This window comes from Mobula birostris, unplaced genomic scaffold, assembly GCF_030028105.1.
Source record: "Mobula birostris isolate sMobBir1 unplaced genomic scaffold, sMobBir1.hap1 scaffold_651, whole genome shotgun sequence".
NCBI lineage: Eukaryota > Metazoa > Chordata > Chondrichthyes > Myliobatiformes > Myliobatidae > Mobula > Mobula birostris.
Window position 1 is genome coordinate 101,694 of NW_027278370.1, and position 20,387 is coordinate 122,080.

Sequence of the window (20,387 nt, forward strand, 5' to 3'; positions counted from 1 at the left end):
CGCCGAGAAAACTTCTTGGCACTCGTGCATCCTCCGCAGGTCACAGGGATCTGTCATCATGAGGAGTACATCATTGGCGTAGGTCGAGAGGACGACCTCCATGTCCGGTTCATGCAGAACCAGACCTGTCAGCCTTCGCCGAAGAAGGCTGAGGAATGACTCGACACAGATCGCATACAATTGACCAGACATGTGGCACCCTTGACGCACTCCTCTTCGGAAGTGGATAGGTCCTGTCAGTGATCCGTTAATCTTAACTAGGCACTCTGCGGCAGAGTACAGGAGCCGAACTCGGGCCACAAGTGTGGTCCGAGCCCAAAAGCCTGCAGGGTGCCCACCAGGAAACTGTGGTCTACCCGGTCGAAGATCTTGTCGCCCGCGCACAAGAGGGAGACCAGCAGCTAGTTCTTTAGCAGGCGGAGGTCTCCCTTCTTGGGCAGTAGGACCACAACAGCTCTTCGCCATGAGAGAGGCATTTCTCCCGTGGCTAGGATCTCCCCTAGAACACGGCTGTAATCATCCCCAGGACATCCCAAAAAGCTTGATAAAACTCAACACTCAGTCCATCCAAGCCAGGGGACTTACCCCTCCGGAGTTGCCGAAGGGCAGTGGACAGCTCCTCCCGAGTCAGGGGGGCGTCCAGACGCACTGTGTCCTCTGGGCTGACCTTAGGCAAATCCTTCTAGACCTCATTACACGCCTCCGCATTTGACGGATCCCGCGAGAATAAGGACCGATAGAATGAACGGACTTTGTTGTTAATTCCTTCGGGGTCCGTGATGGAGGAGCCATCGGCAGCCAGCAGCTCCACTAGCTGCTTTTGAACTCCCCGCCACCTCTCCAACGAGTAGAAGAAGGGTGAGCCACGGTCCAAATCCTGCAGCATTTGGATCCGTGACCTCACGTACGCACCTCGGGACTGCTAGAGCTGCAGGTTCCTTAGTGCGTCCTTCTTCTCCTGGTATTCCTGCCGCAGCTGCTGGTCTCCAGCGGTCGGACCGAGGCGGGACTCCAGGTCAAGCAACGCTCTCTCAAGCCGCTCAACCTCAGAGCCCCGCCTCTTTGTCGACCCCCTAGTGTACTCCCGACATAAAAACCAGATGTGGGCTTTGCCCACATCCCACCATAGCCGGAGGGAGCAGAACTCTCTCCGCCTCTCCTTCCAGGAGACCCAGAACGCTCGGAACGAATCCCGGAATCGGCTGTCCTCCAGCAGCCGGTTGTTAAAATGCCAATACCCGGATCCCACCCGAGGATGTAGTGGAATAAATTCCATCCACACAAGGTGATGATCCGAGCACGACACCGGCCGCATGGAGGACGCCGACACGCGGGAGACGTAGGCCCGAGAGATGTAAATGCGGTCTATCCGGGAACCCCCCCTCTCTAGATCTTCTCAAGAAGGCGCTAGAGTCGGGGTGAAGATTCCGCCAGCTGTCCACCAAGTCAACGGAGCCGACTAGCTCCTTTAACTCTTTTGCCGATGCTGGGTCGCGTTGGAGGACCGAGCGGTCCTCTGCCTCGAGGGTACAATTGAAGTCTCCCCCGAGGATGACGCAATCCCCAGGATCGATGGAGCTCAGCAGGGTGGACAGCTGGCAGAATAGACGCGTCTGCATCACACCGCGCCTGGGAGCATGCACATTGATAAAGTGCACAGGTACACCACCCAGGCGCACAGCCAGGTGGAGCAGACGGCCGGGCACAACGTCTTGGACCCTTTCGATTTCTGGCTGGAAGGTCGGGGCCAACAGGATCGCCACCCCGCTAGAGTTGGAGCTGAGGTGGCTCATGTAGACCCCGCCCCGCCACTCCAGGAGCCAAGCAGACTCGTCCCCAGGGATGGTATGGGTTTCCTGCAGGAAACTCACCGCATACCGCCCATCCCTGAGGACTGAGAGATCGTTATAACTGCGGAGAGGGCCCCTGCTACCGTTTACATTTAGGCTAGCTATGGTAAGCTTCATGTCGGGAGCACACGAGGCCTCGGCGCCAGTACCCTTCCCGCTGAGAGTGGCGGCGCCGTCAACCACACTATCCCTAAGAAAACTAAGAACAGTTTTTGTTTTCCGGGCCCGCCTGGTACCATGGCTACCCTGTGACCCACCATCTCCTGAAGGAGCGAGGCTGCTTCTCGCTCTGATTTCCCTTACCGGGTCATCCAGGAAGGATTTCAGCTGCCGCCTGTCATTCCCCACCACAGCATTCCTCTTCCCCTTCCGTCTGAGGATGACTCGCAGGGACTTCACCAGCCTCGGCATGCTGGACCAGCGAAGCGAGGCTAGCTTAGGCCGATGCTTTGCACCCTCAGAGTTGAGAATGAACTCCCTAATTTCCTCCACCGGTATCAATGGGGATTTCTGGGGGGGGGGGGTGAGGATGTCCAATGTCTCACTATCAAAGGAGTCTCCCTCCAACCCCTCACTGCAAATAGATCCCCCATCTTCCTCCCCGAGTGTTCCAATGGATGGCTCCACCCGTAACCCACACTGCAGCGGGCACCCCACTCACACCTGCCCGCTCCACCGTCGCATCGGTCCCATCCACAGTTACAACAATGGAGGGATCCCCAGGGACTCCCTGCAGGCCACCAGCCGATGGGGTCAGCATGCAGAGTACACCACCCTCCCTAGGAGACAGGCACGAAGGGGACCCCAGCGCCTCTGGTCCAAGGGATTCACCGGCAGCCTGATGCTGACAGTGAGAGAGTTTGGTCTCCTCCCCTCTCATATTATGCAACACACTTGCCGCCAGGGAGGCGCCTACTACTGAGTCCTGGGTGGAGGGCTCCAGGTCTGTCTTAGTTGTGCAAACAGGGCTAGCACCAGCTTTCTGCACAACCACACCATCTACCACCGGACTGGTGGCTACATCAGGGCCCAACCTCCGCCCGGATTCCCACCCCTTCCTGGGACTCCCCCGCATCTACACTCCCTGCCCTCTTTGGGGAACATTCCCCTTTTCCTCTTCACGCCGGAGGAGCCCACAGGTGCAGGATTCACCGACGGGGCGGTGCTCTCCGCTTCCACTGCCCCGTCCACCTGCGCACCTCGGCAAGCCTCCCGCTCCACTTCAGGGCAAATGGGCGTGAGCTCTGCGGTCTCGGGGGCTGACTTCTTTGGACTTCTTCTTTGCTTTTTTGCCCCGCACAGGCTCCACCCCGTCCCCCACCTGAACCACAGGGAGCAGGAACTGAAACAACCGTAGGAGTAGGGGCAGGGTGAGGGGTCGTGGCAGGATCAGGGGCAGGGTGAGGGGTTGGGGGAGGGTCAGGCGCAGGAACAGGATCAGGGGCAGAGGTAGCTGGGCCACTGGTGCCCGAAGTGGACTCCCTCGGGTTTCGGGTGTTAGGACAGTCCCTCCGAAAGTGCCCCACCTCCCTGCACGCATGGCACCGTGGGCGCTCGGAGCTCCAATACACCTGATAGTCCACCCCACCGTGCCGGACAGTAAACCAGCCCTCAACGTCGTCCTCCCTTTCCACCTGCATGAATACCTGACACCGGAAAGAGATTACGGTGCGGAGGGTGCGTCTCTTAAATTTGTGTTGGATGGCAGTTATCTCCGACCTCACTTGTCCCAAACGGCCCAGTGGGGGAAGCAGGTCCTCTTTGGGAATGAATGATTTAACATAACCGAGGACGATGCGTTGTGTGGGGGCTGTCACCAGCTCCATCTGTAAAAAGATGTTTTCTACCGTGACTCCCCTGCTTAGAGCCCGGTGCACTAACTCTTCATTCGCCAGATAGAACACTGCCTTCCCGAACTCCTTTTCGGTGGCCAAAATACTACCTTTCCCCACAAGGTCCTCCATGGCCTCCGCACACTTTTCTAGTGTCATTCCAGGGCGCAAAATACATTGCACCCCGTGTTCCACCTTCACCGACCGAAACAGGGCGTTGTCCGAGGCTGGAGAGGCAGCCGCCCTTGCGTAACTCCCCGAAGGCCCGCGACTCCCCGGAGACCGGTCCGGCATGCTGGCGCTCTTTCCGAATCGAGAATTTTACGGCGGTGCCGGTTAGAAGTCCTGCAGCGAGGCGATTAACTGGCCGGGAAAGTTTGCAGTCGACAGTTCCTCGCTGGCTCGGCGCCAGAAATTCCAGCGCCAGGAAAGGCTCCGCCAGACTTGCAGAAACCCAGGCCGGGAAGGGTCGAAACGTCCCTTCGGATGCTCCGGCTCCGACACCGGACGAGAATCAGGGAGATAAAGGAGGAGGAACGTTGCCCCGATGTCAATGGGGGGGGGGGGGGGAACGACGGCGTTTCCCTCTGGTTTTGGAGCGAACCGGCTTCCTGGCGAGTTGCCAGCGGACGCAGCTGGGAGCTGCGCAGTTCGCAGCCGCCAACAAACCCAGCCCAAACCGGCAGTAAAACTCCAAACGAAGCTTCCACACCAGCCCAGCTTCTCACTCAGATGTCCAAGAGTCTTTTCGAACCACCTCCAAGTATCTCATGAAACCTTATGCAGTAGTTTTTCCTCGGATTCCTCCCACCTAAATCAGAACAGCTCCTCACTGTGTCTGACCCCGGGAGAATGTGATGGGACGGTGTGGAGGGAGATTCACTCTGTGTCTGACCCCGGGAGTGTGTGATGGGACGGTGTGGAGGGAGATTCACTCTGTGTCTGACCCCGGGAGTGTGTGATGGGACGGTGTGGAGGGAGCTTCACTCTGTGTCTGACCCCGGGAGTGTGTGATGGGACGGTGCGGAGGGAGATTCACTCTGTGTCTGACCCCGGGAGTGTGTGATGGGACGGTGTGGAGGGAGATTCACTCTGTGTCTGACCCCGGGAGTGTGTGATGGGACGGTGTGGAGGGAGATTCACTCTGTGTCTGACCCCGGGAGTGTGTGATGGGACGGTGCGGAGGGAGATTCACTCTGTGTCTGACCCCGGGAGTGTGTGTTGGGACGGTGTGGAGGGAGATTCACTCTGTGTCTGACCCCGGGAGTGTGTGATGGGACGGTGTGGAGGGAGTTTCACTCTGTGTCTGACCCCGGGAGTGTGTGATGGGACGGTGTGGAGGGAGATTCACTCTGTGTCTGACCCTGGGAGTGTGTGATGGGATGGTGCGGAGGGAGATTCACTCTGTGTCTGACCCCGGGACTGTGTGATGGGACGGTGCGGAGGGAGCTTCACTCTGTGTCTGACCCCGGGAGTGTGTGATGGGATGGTGTGGAGGGAGATTCACTCTCTGTCTGACCCCGGGAGTGTGTGATGGGACGGTGTGGAGGGAGCTTCACTCTGTGTCTGACCCCGGGAGTGTGTGATGGGACGGTGTGGAGGGAGCTTCACTCTGTGTCTGACCCCGGGAGTGTGTGATGGGACGGTGTGGAGGGAGATTCACTCTGTGTCTGACCCCGGGACTGTGTGATGGTATGGTGTGGAGGGAGATTCAGTCTGTGTCTGATCCCGGGAGTGTGTGATGGGACGGTGTGGAGGGAGATTCACTTTGTGTCTGATCCCGGGAGTGTGTGATGGGACGGTGTGGAGGGAGATTTACTTTGTGTCTGATCCTGGGAGTGTGTGATAGGATGTTGTCTGGGGAACTTCCTGCTCCCTCCCCATCCCCCTCTCCTCCTCCCTCCCCCGCCTCTCCTTTCTCTTCACAACCCCTTCATTCACAACGAAACCACTCTCATTTTCAAATTCATGTTTACATCACTTTTCAGTCGGTATCCCCACGTCCTCAATATCAGGGTCCGTCAGTCCCAAACCAGAAGGGATTGTTCTCACCGGTAAGTACACTGAGAGCCTCACCCTGAGTCTGAGGAGTTGGTTACTGGGTATCAGAGTGAGTAGCAATGTGGTGTTGTGGTTCAAACCTAATCTGTGGTGCAGTGTGTGTGGAATTTCTACCCTCTGGTTTCCTCCTTCATCGCAGCAACTGGCAGGGTGGAATCTGGGTGGGCTTCTGCTCTGGTGTGCTGGGGAAGGGCTGTGAGTTGCTGCTGGTGTGGGTGCAGTCTACCAAGACAGCGGAGGTGCCTCTTCACCCATCTCTGCCTCCTCTCTCGGTCACTACATTATTCCCACCCTCTCCCCTTCCTCTCCCTCAAATCCTCTCCCCATCTCCCCCTCTCCCTCCACCTCTCTCCCCCCCATGCTCTTCCCCCATAACTCTCTCCCTTACCCTCTGCCTGCCCCTCCCTTTCCCTCCTCTAACCATCCACCCACCACTTCTCTGTATAAAATCTGACTCTGATATCCCCCCCCCATATTTTCCTCCAATCACCTTAAAATTTTGCCCCCTTGTATTTCCACTCTGGGAAAAAGTCTCTGGCTGTCCACTGTGTCTCTGCCTCTTATCATCTTGAACACACCTCTGTCAAGTCACCTCTCATCCTCCTTCACCCCAGAGAGAAAAACCCCAGCTCACTCAAATTTTCCTCATAATACACAGTCTCTAATCTGGGCAGTATCTTGGTAAATCTCCTCTGTACTCTCTCTAAAGCTCCTACATCCTCCCTGTAAGGAAGTGACCAGAACTGAGCACAATACTCCAAGTGTTTTCTAGCCAGCGTTTTGTCGAGCTGCAACATCATCTCTTGGACTCAGCCCCTGACTAATGAAGGCCAACACACCAAATGCCTTCTTAGCCACCCCATCATCTCACACTGCATTTTTCAGGGTTCTACTCATGAGGACCCCAAGATCCGTCTGTTCCTTCACGCTGCTAAGAGTCCTGCCATGTATTCTGCCTTCAGATTTGACCTTCCAAGGTGAATCACTTCACACTTTTCCGGGTCGAACTGCATCTGCCACTTCTTAGCCCAGCTCTGCATCCTGTCAATGTCCTGTTGTAACCCACAACAACCTCCTACCCTATCCACAACTCCACCAACCTTGATGTCATCCGCAAACTTATTAACCCACCCTTCCACTTCCTCATCCAGTCATTTATGTTAAAACAAATCACAAAGAGTAGGGGTCCCAGAACAGATCCCTGTGGAACATCACTGTTCACGGATCCCCACCCAGAATACATTCCATCTACAGTGACCTACCTACTGTGGACAAAGCCATTCTGAATCCACCCAGACAAAAATCCCTCGATTCCATGCCTCTTAACTTCCTCAATGAGCCCACCATGAGGAACCTTACCAAATGCCTTACTTCCTTACTTTTACACTCTATTCTTGGTTGGTGCGGCTGTAACGAAACCAAATTTCCCTCGGGATTAATAAAGTATATCTATCTGAAAGCCATACACACCACATCCACTGCTCTACCGTCATCAAAGTGCACCGTCACATCCTCGAGGAGTTCATTCATACCCTTCACAAAGCCACATTCATTGTCCCCAATCAGCCTACTTATCTCCAAATGCTTGTAAGTCGTGTCTAAGAATCTTCTCCAATAGTTTGCTCACCACTGAACTGAGTAACTCCAAGAAGGCTTGGAGAGTCCAGGCGATGTGTCCGAGGGACTTTCACGCCCTCTGTGATCCTCATCTTAAAGGGCAGCACCTCACCCTCTGACTGGGTGGGGAACAGCACTCCTGCATCAACGGTAATGCCGCTGTCCCTCTCAATCACACTGCTGCCAGATCCCTCACTCCACCTTCTCTATCTGGAGTATTGAAAGTGGAGGAGTTTTAGAGATAGGAAGGGGGTGAGGGAGGGGTTTGAACAGGAGGGGGGAGTGAGGGGTTACAGAGATAGGGAGGGGGTGAGGGAGGGGTTTGAACAGGAGGGGGGAGTGCGGGGTTACAGAGATAGGGAGGGGTTTGAACAGGAGGGGGAAGTGTATGGGTTACAGAGATAGGGAGGGGGTGAGGGAGGGGTTTGAACAGGAGGGGGAGTGTAGGGGTTACAGAGATAGGAAGGGGGTGAGGGAGGGGTTTGAACAGGAGGGGGGAGTGTAGGGGTTACAGAGATAGGGAGAGGATGAGGGAGGGGTTTGAACAGGAGGGGTGAGTGTAGGGGTTACAGAGATAGGGAGGGGGTGAGGGAGGGGTTTGAACAGGAGGGGGAGTGTAGGGGTTACAGAGATAGGGAGGTGGTGAGGGAGGGGTTTGAACAGGAGGGTGGAGTGTAGGGGTTACACAGAGGGAGGGGGTGAGGGAGGGGTTTGAACAGGAGGAGGGAGTGTAGGGGTTACAGAGATAGGGAGGGGGTTTGAACAGGAGGGGGGAGTGTAGGGGTTACAGAGATAGGGAGGGGTTTGAACAGGAGGGGGAGTGTAGGGGTTACAGAGATAGGGAGTGAGGGAGGAGGTTGAACAGGAGGAGGGAGTGTAGGGGTTACAGAGATAAGGAGGGGGTGAGGGAGGGGTTTGAACAGGAGGGGGGAGTGTAGGATTACAGAGATAGGGAGGGGTTTGAACAGGAGGGGGGGAGTGCCGGGTAACAGAGATAGGGAGAGGATGAGGGAGGGTTTGAACAGGAGGGGTGAGTGTAGGGGTTACAGAGATAGGGAGGGGGTGAGAGAGGAGTTTGAACAGGAGGGGGGAGTGTAGGATTACAGAGATAGGGAGAGGTTTGAACAGGAGGGGGGAGTGTAGGGGTTACAGAGATAGGGAGGGGTGAAGGAGGGGTTTGAACAGGAGGGGGGACTGTAGGGGTTACAGAGATAGGGAGGGGGTGAGGGAGGGGTTTGAATAGGAGGGGGGAGTGTAGGATTACAGAGATAGGGAGGGGGTGAGGGAGGGGTTTGAACAGGAGGGGGGAGTATAAGGTTTACAGAGATAGGGAGGGGGTGAGGGAGGGGTTTGAACAGGAGTGGGGAGTGTAGGATTACAGAGATAGGGAGGGGGTGAGGGAGGGGTTTGAACAGGAGGGGGGAGTGTAGGATTACAGAGATCGGGAGGGGGTGAGGGAGGAGTTTGAACAGGAGGGGGGAGTGTCGAGTTACAGAGATAGGGAGGGGTTTGAACAGGAGGGGGGAGTGTTGGGGTTACAGAGATAGGGAGGGGGTGAGGGAGCGGTTTGAACAGGAGGGGGGAGTGTAGGATTACAGAGATAGGGAGGGGGTGAGGGACGGGCTTGAACAGGAGGAGGGGGAGTATAGCTGCTTGGGCGAGGGGCCGAGGGGAGGTGAAATAACTCTTGCACCTTTCTCTTGCAGAAGGTGAAGTTAACCCCTTCCACACCAAAGCCTTTCAGTCCAACGAACTCCAAGGTCTCCCTGAATCTCGGGAACAGATTTGGACCCTCGGATTTCAACTTCCTCATGGTCCTGGGCCGGGGAAGCTTCGGAAAGGTGGGAGCGCGATGGGGGGGGCCATTGTCGGATCTCTGTGCGGACGGAGGGTCCTGTGAGGGATGCCTGTGTATTGCAGGGGGGCAATGAGATAGCTCTGCGCTGTGGGATGGGTGGTGAGGAAGAAGGGCTGTGGTTGGGTATGGTCAGATGGTAGACGTTGTGGAAACGGGTGAAATGCTAGGCAGGAGTGGAGAGGGAAGATAGGGAAATTGGAGAGTGGGAAAAGGGGGAGATAAGGAGTGACAGAATTGTAAGAGGAGGAGAGGGGGAAATGATTATGTGTGAAATCGTGGATGGGAGGGTTAGTAAATTTGCAGACGACACGAGGATCAGCGGAGATGTGGATCTTGTAGAAGATTGTCCAAGGATACAGTGGATAGAGATCGGTTACAGGTCTGGGTGGAGAAGTGGATGGTGTCGAAGATTGCCCAAGGACGCAGCGGGATAGAGATGGGACACAGATCTGGGTGGAGAAGTGGATGGTGTCGAAGATTGCCCAAGGACACAGTGGGATAGAGATCGGTTACAGGTCTGGGTGGAGAAATGGCAGGTGGAGTTTCACCCGGGCAAGTGTGAGGTGTTGCACTTTGGGAGGTCAAATATAAATGGACAGAGACACGGTTAATAACAGGATCTTTAACATTGTTGATCTACAGAGGGATCTCGGGGGTCCAAGTCCACAGCCCCGCCGAAATGGCCGCACAAGTACACAGGGCAGTAATAAACTTGGAGTGCTGTGCACTCTTCTGGTCACCCCATGACAGGAAAGGTGTGAGGGTTTTAGAGAGGGGGCAGAGGAGGTTCACCAGGACATTGCATGGGTTAGAGGGCACGAACACAAGAGATAACCATACAACCATATAACAATTACAGCATGGAAACAGGCTATCTCGGCCCTTCTAGTCCATGCCGAACTCTTACCCTATCCTACTCCCACCGACCTGCACTCAGCCCATAACCCTCCATTCCTTTCCTGTCCATATATCTATCCAATTTAACTTTAAATGACAACATCAAACCTGCCTCAACCACTTCTACTGGAAGCTCATTCCACACAGCTACCACTCTCTGAGTAAAGAAGTTCCCCCTCATGTTACCCCTAAACTTTTGTCCTCTAATTCTCAACCCATGCTCTCTTGTTTGAATCTTCCCCACTCTCAATGGAAAAAGTCTAACTACGTCAACTCTATCAATCCCCCTCATAACTTTAAACACCTCTATCAAGTCCCCCCTCAACCTTCTACGCTCCAAAGAATAAAGACCCAACTTGTTCAACCTTTCTCTGTAACTTAGGAGATGAAACCCAGGCAACATTTTAGTAAACCTCCTCTGTACTCTCTCAATTTTATTGACATCTTTCCTATAATTCGGTGACCAGAACTGTACACAATACTCCAGATTTGTCTTACCAATGCGTTATACAATTTCAACATTACATCCCAACTCCTATACTCAATGCTCTGATTAATAAAGGCCAGCATACCAAAAGCTTTCTTCACCAGCCTATCCACATGAGATTCCATCTTCATGGAACTATGTACCACTATTCCTAACTCCCTCTGTTGTAAAGCATTCTTCAATGCCCTACCATTTACCATGTATGTCCTATTTTGATTAGTTCTACCAAAATGTAACACCTCACATTTTTCAGCATTAAACTCCATCTGCCATCTTTCAGCCCATTCTTCTAACTGGCCTAAATCTCTTTGCAAGCTTTGAAAACCTACTTCATTATCCACAACGCCACCTATCTTAGTATCATCTGCATACTCACTCATCCAATTTACCACCCCATCATCCAGATCATTAATATATATGACAAACAACATTGGACCCAGTACAGATCCCTGAGGCACACCGCTACACACCCTCCTCCAATCTGACACACAGTTATCCACCACTACTCTCTGGCGTCTCCCATCGAGATAGTAAACATAAACTTTAAATTTGAAACACAAGAGATTCTGCAGATGCTGGAAATCCAGAACAACACAAACGAGGTGCTGGAGGAACTCAGCATATATGGAATAGTTGGATATTTGAATGCTTTTAGTCTGAAACATCGACTGTATATTCCCCTTTGCCACCACCACCCGACCTGCTGCTGGGTTCCTCCAGTGCCTCGTTCTCGAAGACGTGAGTCAGGCCTGACTGGAGGCGCGGAGTCTTGGGTGCCCTCGGTGGGGTGGGGTCCTTGCCTTTCCTCGACACCCACGCATCTCCCCCTCCTTCACAAGGTGCTGCTTGCCGAGCTGAAGGGCACTGAAAAGCTGTTTGCGGTGAAGACGCTGAAGAAAGACGTGATCATGCAGGACGATGATGTGGAGTGCACGATGGTGGAGAGGAGGGTGCTGTCCATGGCCGACCCACCACACTTCCTCACGCAGCTCTACTGCTGCTTCCAGACCATGGTGAGAGCAGAGAGGGGGTGAGGGGTGGACAGAGGGAGGGAGTGTGGGGAGGGATGAAAGGGGGGAGAGGTGTGTTGGGGGGGGGGAGAGGACGGGCTGCTGAGTGCAGAATGTCGTTGTGCTGTCCACAGACGTGAGTGAGACAGTGGATGGAAAAGACGCAGTCGGGAGGGTGGGGGCGAGGGGGGGTGAGATGGGCCGAGGGAGAGAGGGGTTGGGATGGAGGGAAGCTGGGGCGAGGGTGGGGTAAGGTCTACACTCGTGAGGCAGAGGGACTGTCGGTCTTTCTCACACCGTTGCTCAGCCCAGCTCTGCAAACTACCTACCCCTCTCCCTCTCCCTCTCTTCCCCTTTACACTTGGCACCCCTCACCCTCCTCAGGACCGGCTGTTCTTCGTGATGGAGTACGTGAATGGTGGGGACCTGATGTATCACATCCAGACTGTTGGTCGCTTCAAGGAACCACACGCCGTGTGAGTAACCCCTCGACAAACACACGTCCGAATCCCACCACTCCCTCATTCCCTAACACACTCCCTCCGATACCACCACTCCCATTCCCAAACACACGTCCAAATCCCACCACTCCCTCACTCCCACACACACTCCCTCCGAATCCCACCACTCCCTCATTCCCCAACACACTCCCTCATTCCCTAACACACTCCCTCATTCCCTAACACACTCCCTCCGATACCACCACTCCCATTCCCAAACACACGTCCAAATCCCACCACTCCCTCACTCCCTAACACACTCCCTCATTCCCTAACACACTCCCTCACTCCCTCATACACCCCCTCATTCCCCAACACATGTCCGAATCCCACCACTCCCTCATTCCTCAACACATGTCCAAATTCCACCACTCCCTCATTCCCCAACACACATCCAAATCCCACCACTCCCTCACTCCCCAACACACTCCCTCCAAATCTCACCACTCCCTCATTCCCTAACACACTCCCTCATTCCCTCATACACTCCCTCATTCCCCAACACACTCCCTCTGATACCACCACTCCCATTCCCAAACACACGTCCAAATCCCACCACTCCCTCACTCCCTAACACACTCCCTCCGAATCCCACCACTCCCTCATTCCCTAACACACTCCCTCATTCCCTCATACACTCCCTCATTCCCTAACACACTCCCTCACTCCCTCATACACCCCCTCATTCCCCAACACACGTCCGAGTCCCACCACTCCCTCATCCCTCAACACACGTCCAAATCCCACCACTCCCTCATTCCCCAACACACGTCCAAATCCCACCACTCCCTCATTCCCCAACACGCATCCAAATCCCACCACTCCCTCATTCCCCAACACACATCCAAATCCCACCACTCCCTCATTCCCCAACACACATCCAAATCCCACCACTCCCTCATTCCCCAACACACGTCCAAATCCCACCACTACCTCATTCCCCAACACACTCCCTCATTCCCTCATACACTTCCTCTGATACCACCACTCCCATTCCCAAACACACGTCCAAATCCCATCACTCCCTCATTCCCTCATTCCCTCATACACTCCCTCTGATATCACCACTCTCATTCCCAAACACATGTCCAAATCCCATCACTCCCTCATTACCCAACACACATCCAAATCCCACCACTCCCTCATTCCCCAACACACGTCCAAATCCCACCACTCCCTCATTCCCCAACACACGTCCAAATCCCACCACTCCCTCATTCCCCAACACACGTCCAAATCCCACCACTCCCTCATTCCCCAACACACGTCCAAATCCCACCACTCCCTCATTCCCCAACACACGTCCAAATCCCACCACTCCCTCATTCCCCAACACACGTCCAAATCCCACCACTCCCTCATTCCCCAACACACGTCCAAATCCCACCACTCCCTCATTCCCCAACACACGTCCAAATCCCACCACTCCCTCATTCCCCAACACACGTCCAAATCCCACCACTCCCTCATTCCCCAACACACGTCCAAATCCCACCACTCCCTCATTCCCCAACACACGTCCAAATCCCACCACTCCCTCATTCCCCAACACACGTCCAAATCCCACCACTCCCTCATTCCCCAACACACGTCCAAATCCCACCACTCCCTCATTCCCTCATACACTCCCTCTGATATCACCACTCTCATTCCCAAACACATGTCTGAATCCCACCATTCCCTCATTCCCTAACACGCTCCCTCTGATATCACCACTCTCATTCACAAACACATGTCCAAATCCCATCACTCCCTCATTCCCCAACACACTCCCTCATTCCCTCACACACTCCCTCATTCCCCAACACACTCCCTCTGATACCACCACTGTCATTCCCAAACACACGTCCAAATCCCATCACTCCCTCATTCCCTCATACACTCCCTCTGATACCACCACTATTCCCAAACACACGTCCAAATCCCATCACTCCCTCATTCCCTAACACACTCCCTCTGATACCACCACTGTCATTCCCAAACACACGTCCAAATCCCATCACTCCCTCATTCCCTCATTCCCTCATACACTCCCTCTGATACCACCACTGTCATTCCCAAACACACGTCCAAATCCCATCACTCCCTCATTCCCTCATTCCCTCATACACTCCCTCTGATACCACCACTGTCATTCCCAAACACACTCCCTCCAATACCACTGCTCTCATTACATAACACACTCCCTCCGATACCACCACCCTCATTCCCAAACACACTCCCTCGGATAACACCACCCTCATTCCCAAACACACTCCCTCAGATAACACCACTCTCATTCCCTCTCACTGCCCCTTCACACTCTCAATCCCTCCATTCATCACTCAATCCCTTCATCTGTCACACACTCCCTCCATCCATCACTCTCTCCCTCCATCCACCACTCTCTCCCTCTATCCACCACTTAATCCCTCCATCCATCACACATGCCCTGCATCCATCACTATCTCGTTCCATCCATCACACACTCATTCTGTCCATCACTTTCATTCCATCCATCACACACTCTTTCTGTGCATCACACACTCACTCCGTTCATTATTCTGCTTCCATCTATCACACACACCTTCCATCCATCACTATCTCGTTCCATCCATCACACACTCATTCTGTCCATCACTCTCGTTCCATCCATTACTATCTCGTTCCATCCATCACACACAGTCATTCTGTGCATCACTCTCGTTCCATCCATCACTCTCGTTCCATTCATCACTATCTCGTTCCATCCATCACACACTCATTCTGTGCATCACTCTCGTTCCATCCATCACTCTCGTTCCATTCATCACTATCTCGTTCCATCCATCACACACTCATTCTGTGCATCACTCTCGTTCCATCCATCACTATCTCGTTCCATCCATCACACACTCATTCTGTGCATCACACACTCATTCTGTCCATCACACACTCACTCTGCCCATTATTCTGCTTCCATCTATCACACACTCCTTCCATCCATCACTATCTCATTCCATCCATCACACTCATTCCATTCATTACTCTCTCCTTCCATCCATCACTCTCTACTTCTGTCCATCACTCTCTCCTTCTGTCCATCACTCTCCTTCCATCCATCACACACCTTTTATCCATCACTCTCATTCCATCCATTACACACTTCTTCCATCTATCACTCACTCCTATCCATTAGTCTCCTGTCCATCACTATCCTTCTATCCGTCACCCACTCCGTCCATCCATCTGTCACTCACTCACGCTGTCCTTCACTCACTCCAACCATCCCGTCTCTCACTCTGTCCATCCATCCCTCTCTCTCCGTCCCTCATCATTCACCTCCCACTTTCTGTCACTCGCTCCTCTCCTTACCTGATTACATCGTTGATGCCTGCACCATCCTCTGGCAATCTATCTCTCACTCCAACACCACGCCCTCCTCTGCTCTCCCTCTCCTGGTGCAGATGGAGATCTCCTTGCCTGAGGTCGTCGTGGGTGGTGGGGGATGATCAATTTTGGATTAATTCTAACCACACCTCCCTTGTCCCTCCTGCAACTCCCTGCTGCCTACCTTCCCTCTGCCCCACTCCTCTTCTCACCCCTCATAAATGGCCACCCATCTCCTCTCCTCTGCACATACCCCTCCCCTTTTACCATCCTCTCCCCCTCCTCTCTCCTCTGCCCAACCCCCCCGCTGCCCTTCAGGTTTTATGCAGCAGAAATAGCGATTGGCCTCTTCTACCTCCACGACCACGGCATCATCTACAGGTAAAGGTGCACTCCATCACCATCCACAGCACAGTGGCCTGGGTGTCCATGGAGACCCCATTAGGATGGGCGGTGGGAGTGAATGGGAAGGGGTGGGATCCCATTGGGAGTGTGGACGGTGGGAGTGAATGGGAAGAGGTGGGGTCCACTGGGAGTGTGGATGGTGGGAGTGAATGGGAAGGTGTGGGATCCCATTGGGAGTGTGGACAGTGGGAGTGAATGGGAAGGGGTGGGGTCCCATTGGGAGTGTGGACAGTGGGAGTGAATGGGAAGGGGTGGGGTCCATTAGGAGTGTGGATGGTGAGAATCAATGGGAAGGGGTGGGATCCCATTGGGAGTGTGGACAGTGGGAGTGAATGGGAAGGCATGGGGTCCCATTGGGAGTGTGGACAGTGGGAGTGAATGGGAAGGCGTGGGGTCCCATTGGGAGTGTGGGCAGTGAGAGTGAATGGGAAGGGGTGGGGTCCATTAGGAGTGTGGATGGTGAGAATGAATGGGAAGGGGTGGGGTCCATTAGGAGTGTGGATGGTGGGAGTGAATGGGAGGAGGTGATGTTACATTGGGACTGAATGGGAAGAAGTGGGTTCTACTGAGAGTGTGGAGGCTTGAAATGAGTGGTAGAAGGGGGCGATATACTTGGGAGTGTGGCTGTGGGACTGAATGGGAAGGGATGGTTTCCATTGGGAGTGTGGATGGTGGGAGTGAATGAGAAAGGATTAGGTCCCATTGGGAGTGGGGATGGTGGGTGTGAATAAGAAAAGACGGGGTCCCATTGGGGGTGTGGACAGTAGGATAGAATGGGAAGAGATTGGGTCCCACACAATCGTAAAACATAGGAGCATGATTAGGTCATTCAGCCCATCAAGTCTGCTTGGTCACTCCATCATGGCTGAACGAGGATCCCACTCAACCCCATACACCTGCCTTCTCAACATATCCTTTGATGCCTTGACTGATCAGGAAACAATCAACTTCCACTTTAAATATACCCACGGATCTGGCCTCCACTGCAGTCTGTGGCAGAGCATTCCACAAATCCACCACTCTTTGGCTAAAAAAAATTCCTCCTTTCCTCTGTTCCTCAAGGTCACCCGTCAGTTTTGAGTCTGTGCCCTCAATTTCGGGATATCCCAACCATAGGAAACGTCTACTCCACATCCACCCTATCTGGTCCTTTCGGTAGGTTTCAATGAGATCTCCCCGCATTCTTCTAAATTCCAGTGAGTACAGGCCCAAAGCTGCCAAACACTCCTCATATGTTAACCCCTTCATTCCTGGAATCATCCTTGTGAATCTCCTCTGGACTCTCTCCAATGACAACGCATCCTTTCTGAGATATGGGACCCAAAACTGTTGACAATACTCCAAGTGCAGCCTGACTGGTGTCTTATAAAGCCTCAGCGTTATCTCCTCCTTTTATAGAAACATAGAAAATCTACAGCACAATACAGGCCCTTCAGCCCACAATGCTGTGCCAAACAGGTACTTACTTTAGAAATTAGCTAGGGTTAACCATAGCCCTCTATTTTTCTAAGCTCCATGCACCTATCCAGGGGTCTCTTAAAAGACCCTATTGTATCTTCCTCCACCACCATTGCTGGCAACCCATTCCATGTACTCACCACTTTCTGCATAAAAAAACTTACCCCTAACTACTCCTCTGTACCTGCTTCCAAGCACCTTAAAACTGTGCCCTTTCGTGCTAGCCATTTCAGCCCTGGGAAAAAGCCTCTGACTATCCACACGATCAATGCCTCTCATCATCTTATACACCTCTATCAGACCACCTCTCACCCTCCGCCGCTCCAAGGAGAAAAGGCCGAGTTCACTCAACCTATTCTCACAAGGCATGCTCCCCAATCCAGGCAACATCCTTGTAAATCCCCTCTGCACCCTTTCTATAGTTTCCACATCCTTCCTGTAGTGAGGTGACCAGAACTGAGCACAGTACTCCAAGTGGGGTCTGACCAGGGTCCTATATAACGGTAACATTATATTCAATTCCCCTTGAAATAAATGCCAACTTTGCATTTGCCTTCTTTACCACAGACTTGTAAATTAACCTTCTGGGAGTCTTGAACGAGGACTCCTAAGTCCCTCTGCACCTCTGATGTTTGAATCTTCTCCCCATTTAGATAATAGTCCGCACTATTGTTCCTTTTACCAGACTGCATTTCCCAACACTGTATTCCATCTGCCATCTTTTGCTCATTCTTCCAATTTGCCTAAGTCCTGCTGCAATCACATTGCTTCCTCAGCACTACCTACCCCTCCGCCTATCTTTGTATCATCCACAAACTTTGCCACAAAACCATCAATTCCATTATCCAAATCATTGACAAACAATGTGAAAAGTAGCGGGCCCAATACTGACCCCTGAGGAACACCACTAGTCACCAGCAGCCGAACAGAAAAGCCCCCTTTATTCCCACTCGCTGCCTCCTGCCTGTCAGCCATTTCTCTGTCCATGCCAGTATCTTTCCTGTATCACCATAGGATTTTATCTTGTTAAGAAACCTCATGTCTGGCACCTTATCAAATGCCTTCTGAAAGTTGAAGTAAATGACATCCACTGCCTCTCCTTTGTCCACCCCGCTTGTTACTTCCTCGAAGAACTTTATCAGATTTGTCAGGCAAGATTTCGCTTCACAGAAAAACTATGTCTCCACCATGGGAACAACAGGAATTCTGCAGATGCTGGAAATTCAAGCAACACACATCAAAGTTGCTGGTGAACACAGCAGGCCAGGCAGCATCTCTAGGAGGAGATACAGTCGACGTTTCAGGCCGAGACCCTTCGTCAGGACTAACTGAAGGAAGAGTGAGTAAGGGATTTGAAAGTGGCAGGGGGAGGGGGAGATCCAAAATGATAGGAGAAGACAGGAGGGGGAGGGATGGAGCCAAGAGCTGGACAGGTGATAGACAAAGGGGATATGAGAGGATTGTGGGACAGGAGGTCCGGGGAGAGAGACGGTGGGGGGGGGGAACCCAGAGGATGGGCAAGGGGTATAGTCAGAGGGACAGAGGGAGAAAAAGGAGAGTAAGAGAAAGAATGTGTGTATAAAAATAAATAACGGATGGGGTACGAGGAGGAGGTGGGGCATTAGCAGAAGTTAGAGAAGTCGATGTTCATGCCATCAGGTTGGAGGCTACCCAGACGGAATATAAGGTGTTGTTCCTCCAACCTGAGTGAACTATCCCAGCAGACCTATTGTCTCAGTTTGCTGATCCACAAACCTGCCTGTCCTGGCAGACCTATTGTCTCAGCTTGCTCCTGCCCTATCGAACTCGTTTCTGCATACCTCGACACGGTTTTATCCCCCCTTGTTCAATCCCTTCCTACCTATGTTCGTGACACTTCTCACGCTCTTAAACTTTTCAATGATTTTAAGTTCCCTGGCCCCCACCACTTTACTTTCACCATGGATGTCCAGTCCCTATATACTTCCATTCCCCATCAGGAAGGTCTCAAAGCTCTACACTACTTTTTGGATTCCGGACCTAATCAGTTCCCCTCTACCACCACTCTGCTCCGTCTAGCGGAATTAGTCCTTACTCTTAATAATTTCTCCTTTGGCTCCTCCCACTTCCTCCAAACTAAAGGTGTAACTATGGGCACCCGTATGGTCCGAGCTATGCCTGCCTTTTTGTTGGGTTTGTGGAACAATCTATGTTCCGTGCCTATTCTGGTATCTGTCCCCCACTTTTCCTTCACTACATCGACGACTGCATTGGCGCTGCTTCCTGCACGCATGCTGAGCTCGTTGACTTTATTAACTTTGCCTCCAACTTTCACCCTGCCCTCAAGTTTACCTGGTCCATTTCCGACACCTCCCTCCCCTTTCTAGATCTTTCTGTCTCTGTCTCTGGAGACAGCTTATCCACTGATGTCTACTATAAGCCTACTGACTCTCACAGCTATCTGAACTATTCCTCTTCTCACCCTGTCTCTTGCAAAAACGCCATCCCCTTCTCGCAATTCCTCCGTCTCCGCCGCATCTGCTCTCAGGATGAGGCTTTTCATTCCAGGATGAGGGAGATGTCCTCCTTTTTTAAAGAAAGGGGCTTCCCTTCCTCCACTATCAAGTCTGCTCTTAAATGCATCTCCCCCATTTCACGTAGATCTGCTCTCACTCCATCCTCCCACCACCCCACTAGGTATAGGGTTCCCCTGGTCCTCACCTATCACCCCACCAGCCTCCGGGTCCAACATATTATTCTCCGCAACTTCCGCCACCTCCAACGGGATCCCACCACTAAGCACATCTTTCCCTCCCCCCCCTCCGCTTTCCGCAGGGATCGCTCCCTACGCGACTCCCTTGTCCATTCGTCTCCCCCCCTCCCTCCCCACTGATCTCCCTCCTGGCACTTATCCGTGTAAGCGGAACAAGTGCTACACATGCCCTTACACTTCCTCCCTTACCACCATTCAGGGCCCCAGACAGTCCTTCCAGGTGAGGCAACACTTCACCTGTGAGTTGGCTGGGGTGATATACTGCGTCTGGTGCTCCCTATGTGGCCTTTTATATATTGGCGAGACCCGACG

At 53.1% G+C, this 20,387-nt stretch overlaps 1 protein-coding gene across 1 annotated transcript in view; it reads left to right on the plus strand.

Moving 5' to 3' along the window:
- LOC140193635 (protein kinase C alpha type-like) overlaps positions 1–20,387 on the plus strand; it is a 138,445-nt gene that overhangs the window by 101,620 nt on the left and 16,438 nt on the right. Inside the window, exons 15-18 of the mRNA XM_072250795.1 lie at positions 9,067–9,201; positions 11,442–11,615; positions 11,997–12,088; positions 15,779–15,841. Of these exons, the coding sequence (XP_072106896.1) occupies positions 9,067–9,201; positions 11,442–11,615; positions 11,997–12,088; positions 15,779–15,841 (464 nt within the window). The remainder of the gene's footprint in view (positions 1–9,066; positions 9,202–11,441; positions 11,616–11,996; positions 12,089–15,778; positions 15,842–20,387) is intronic.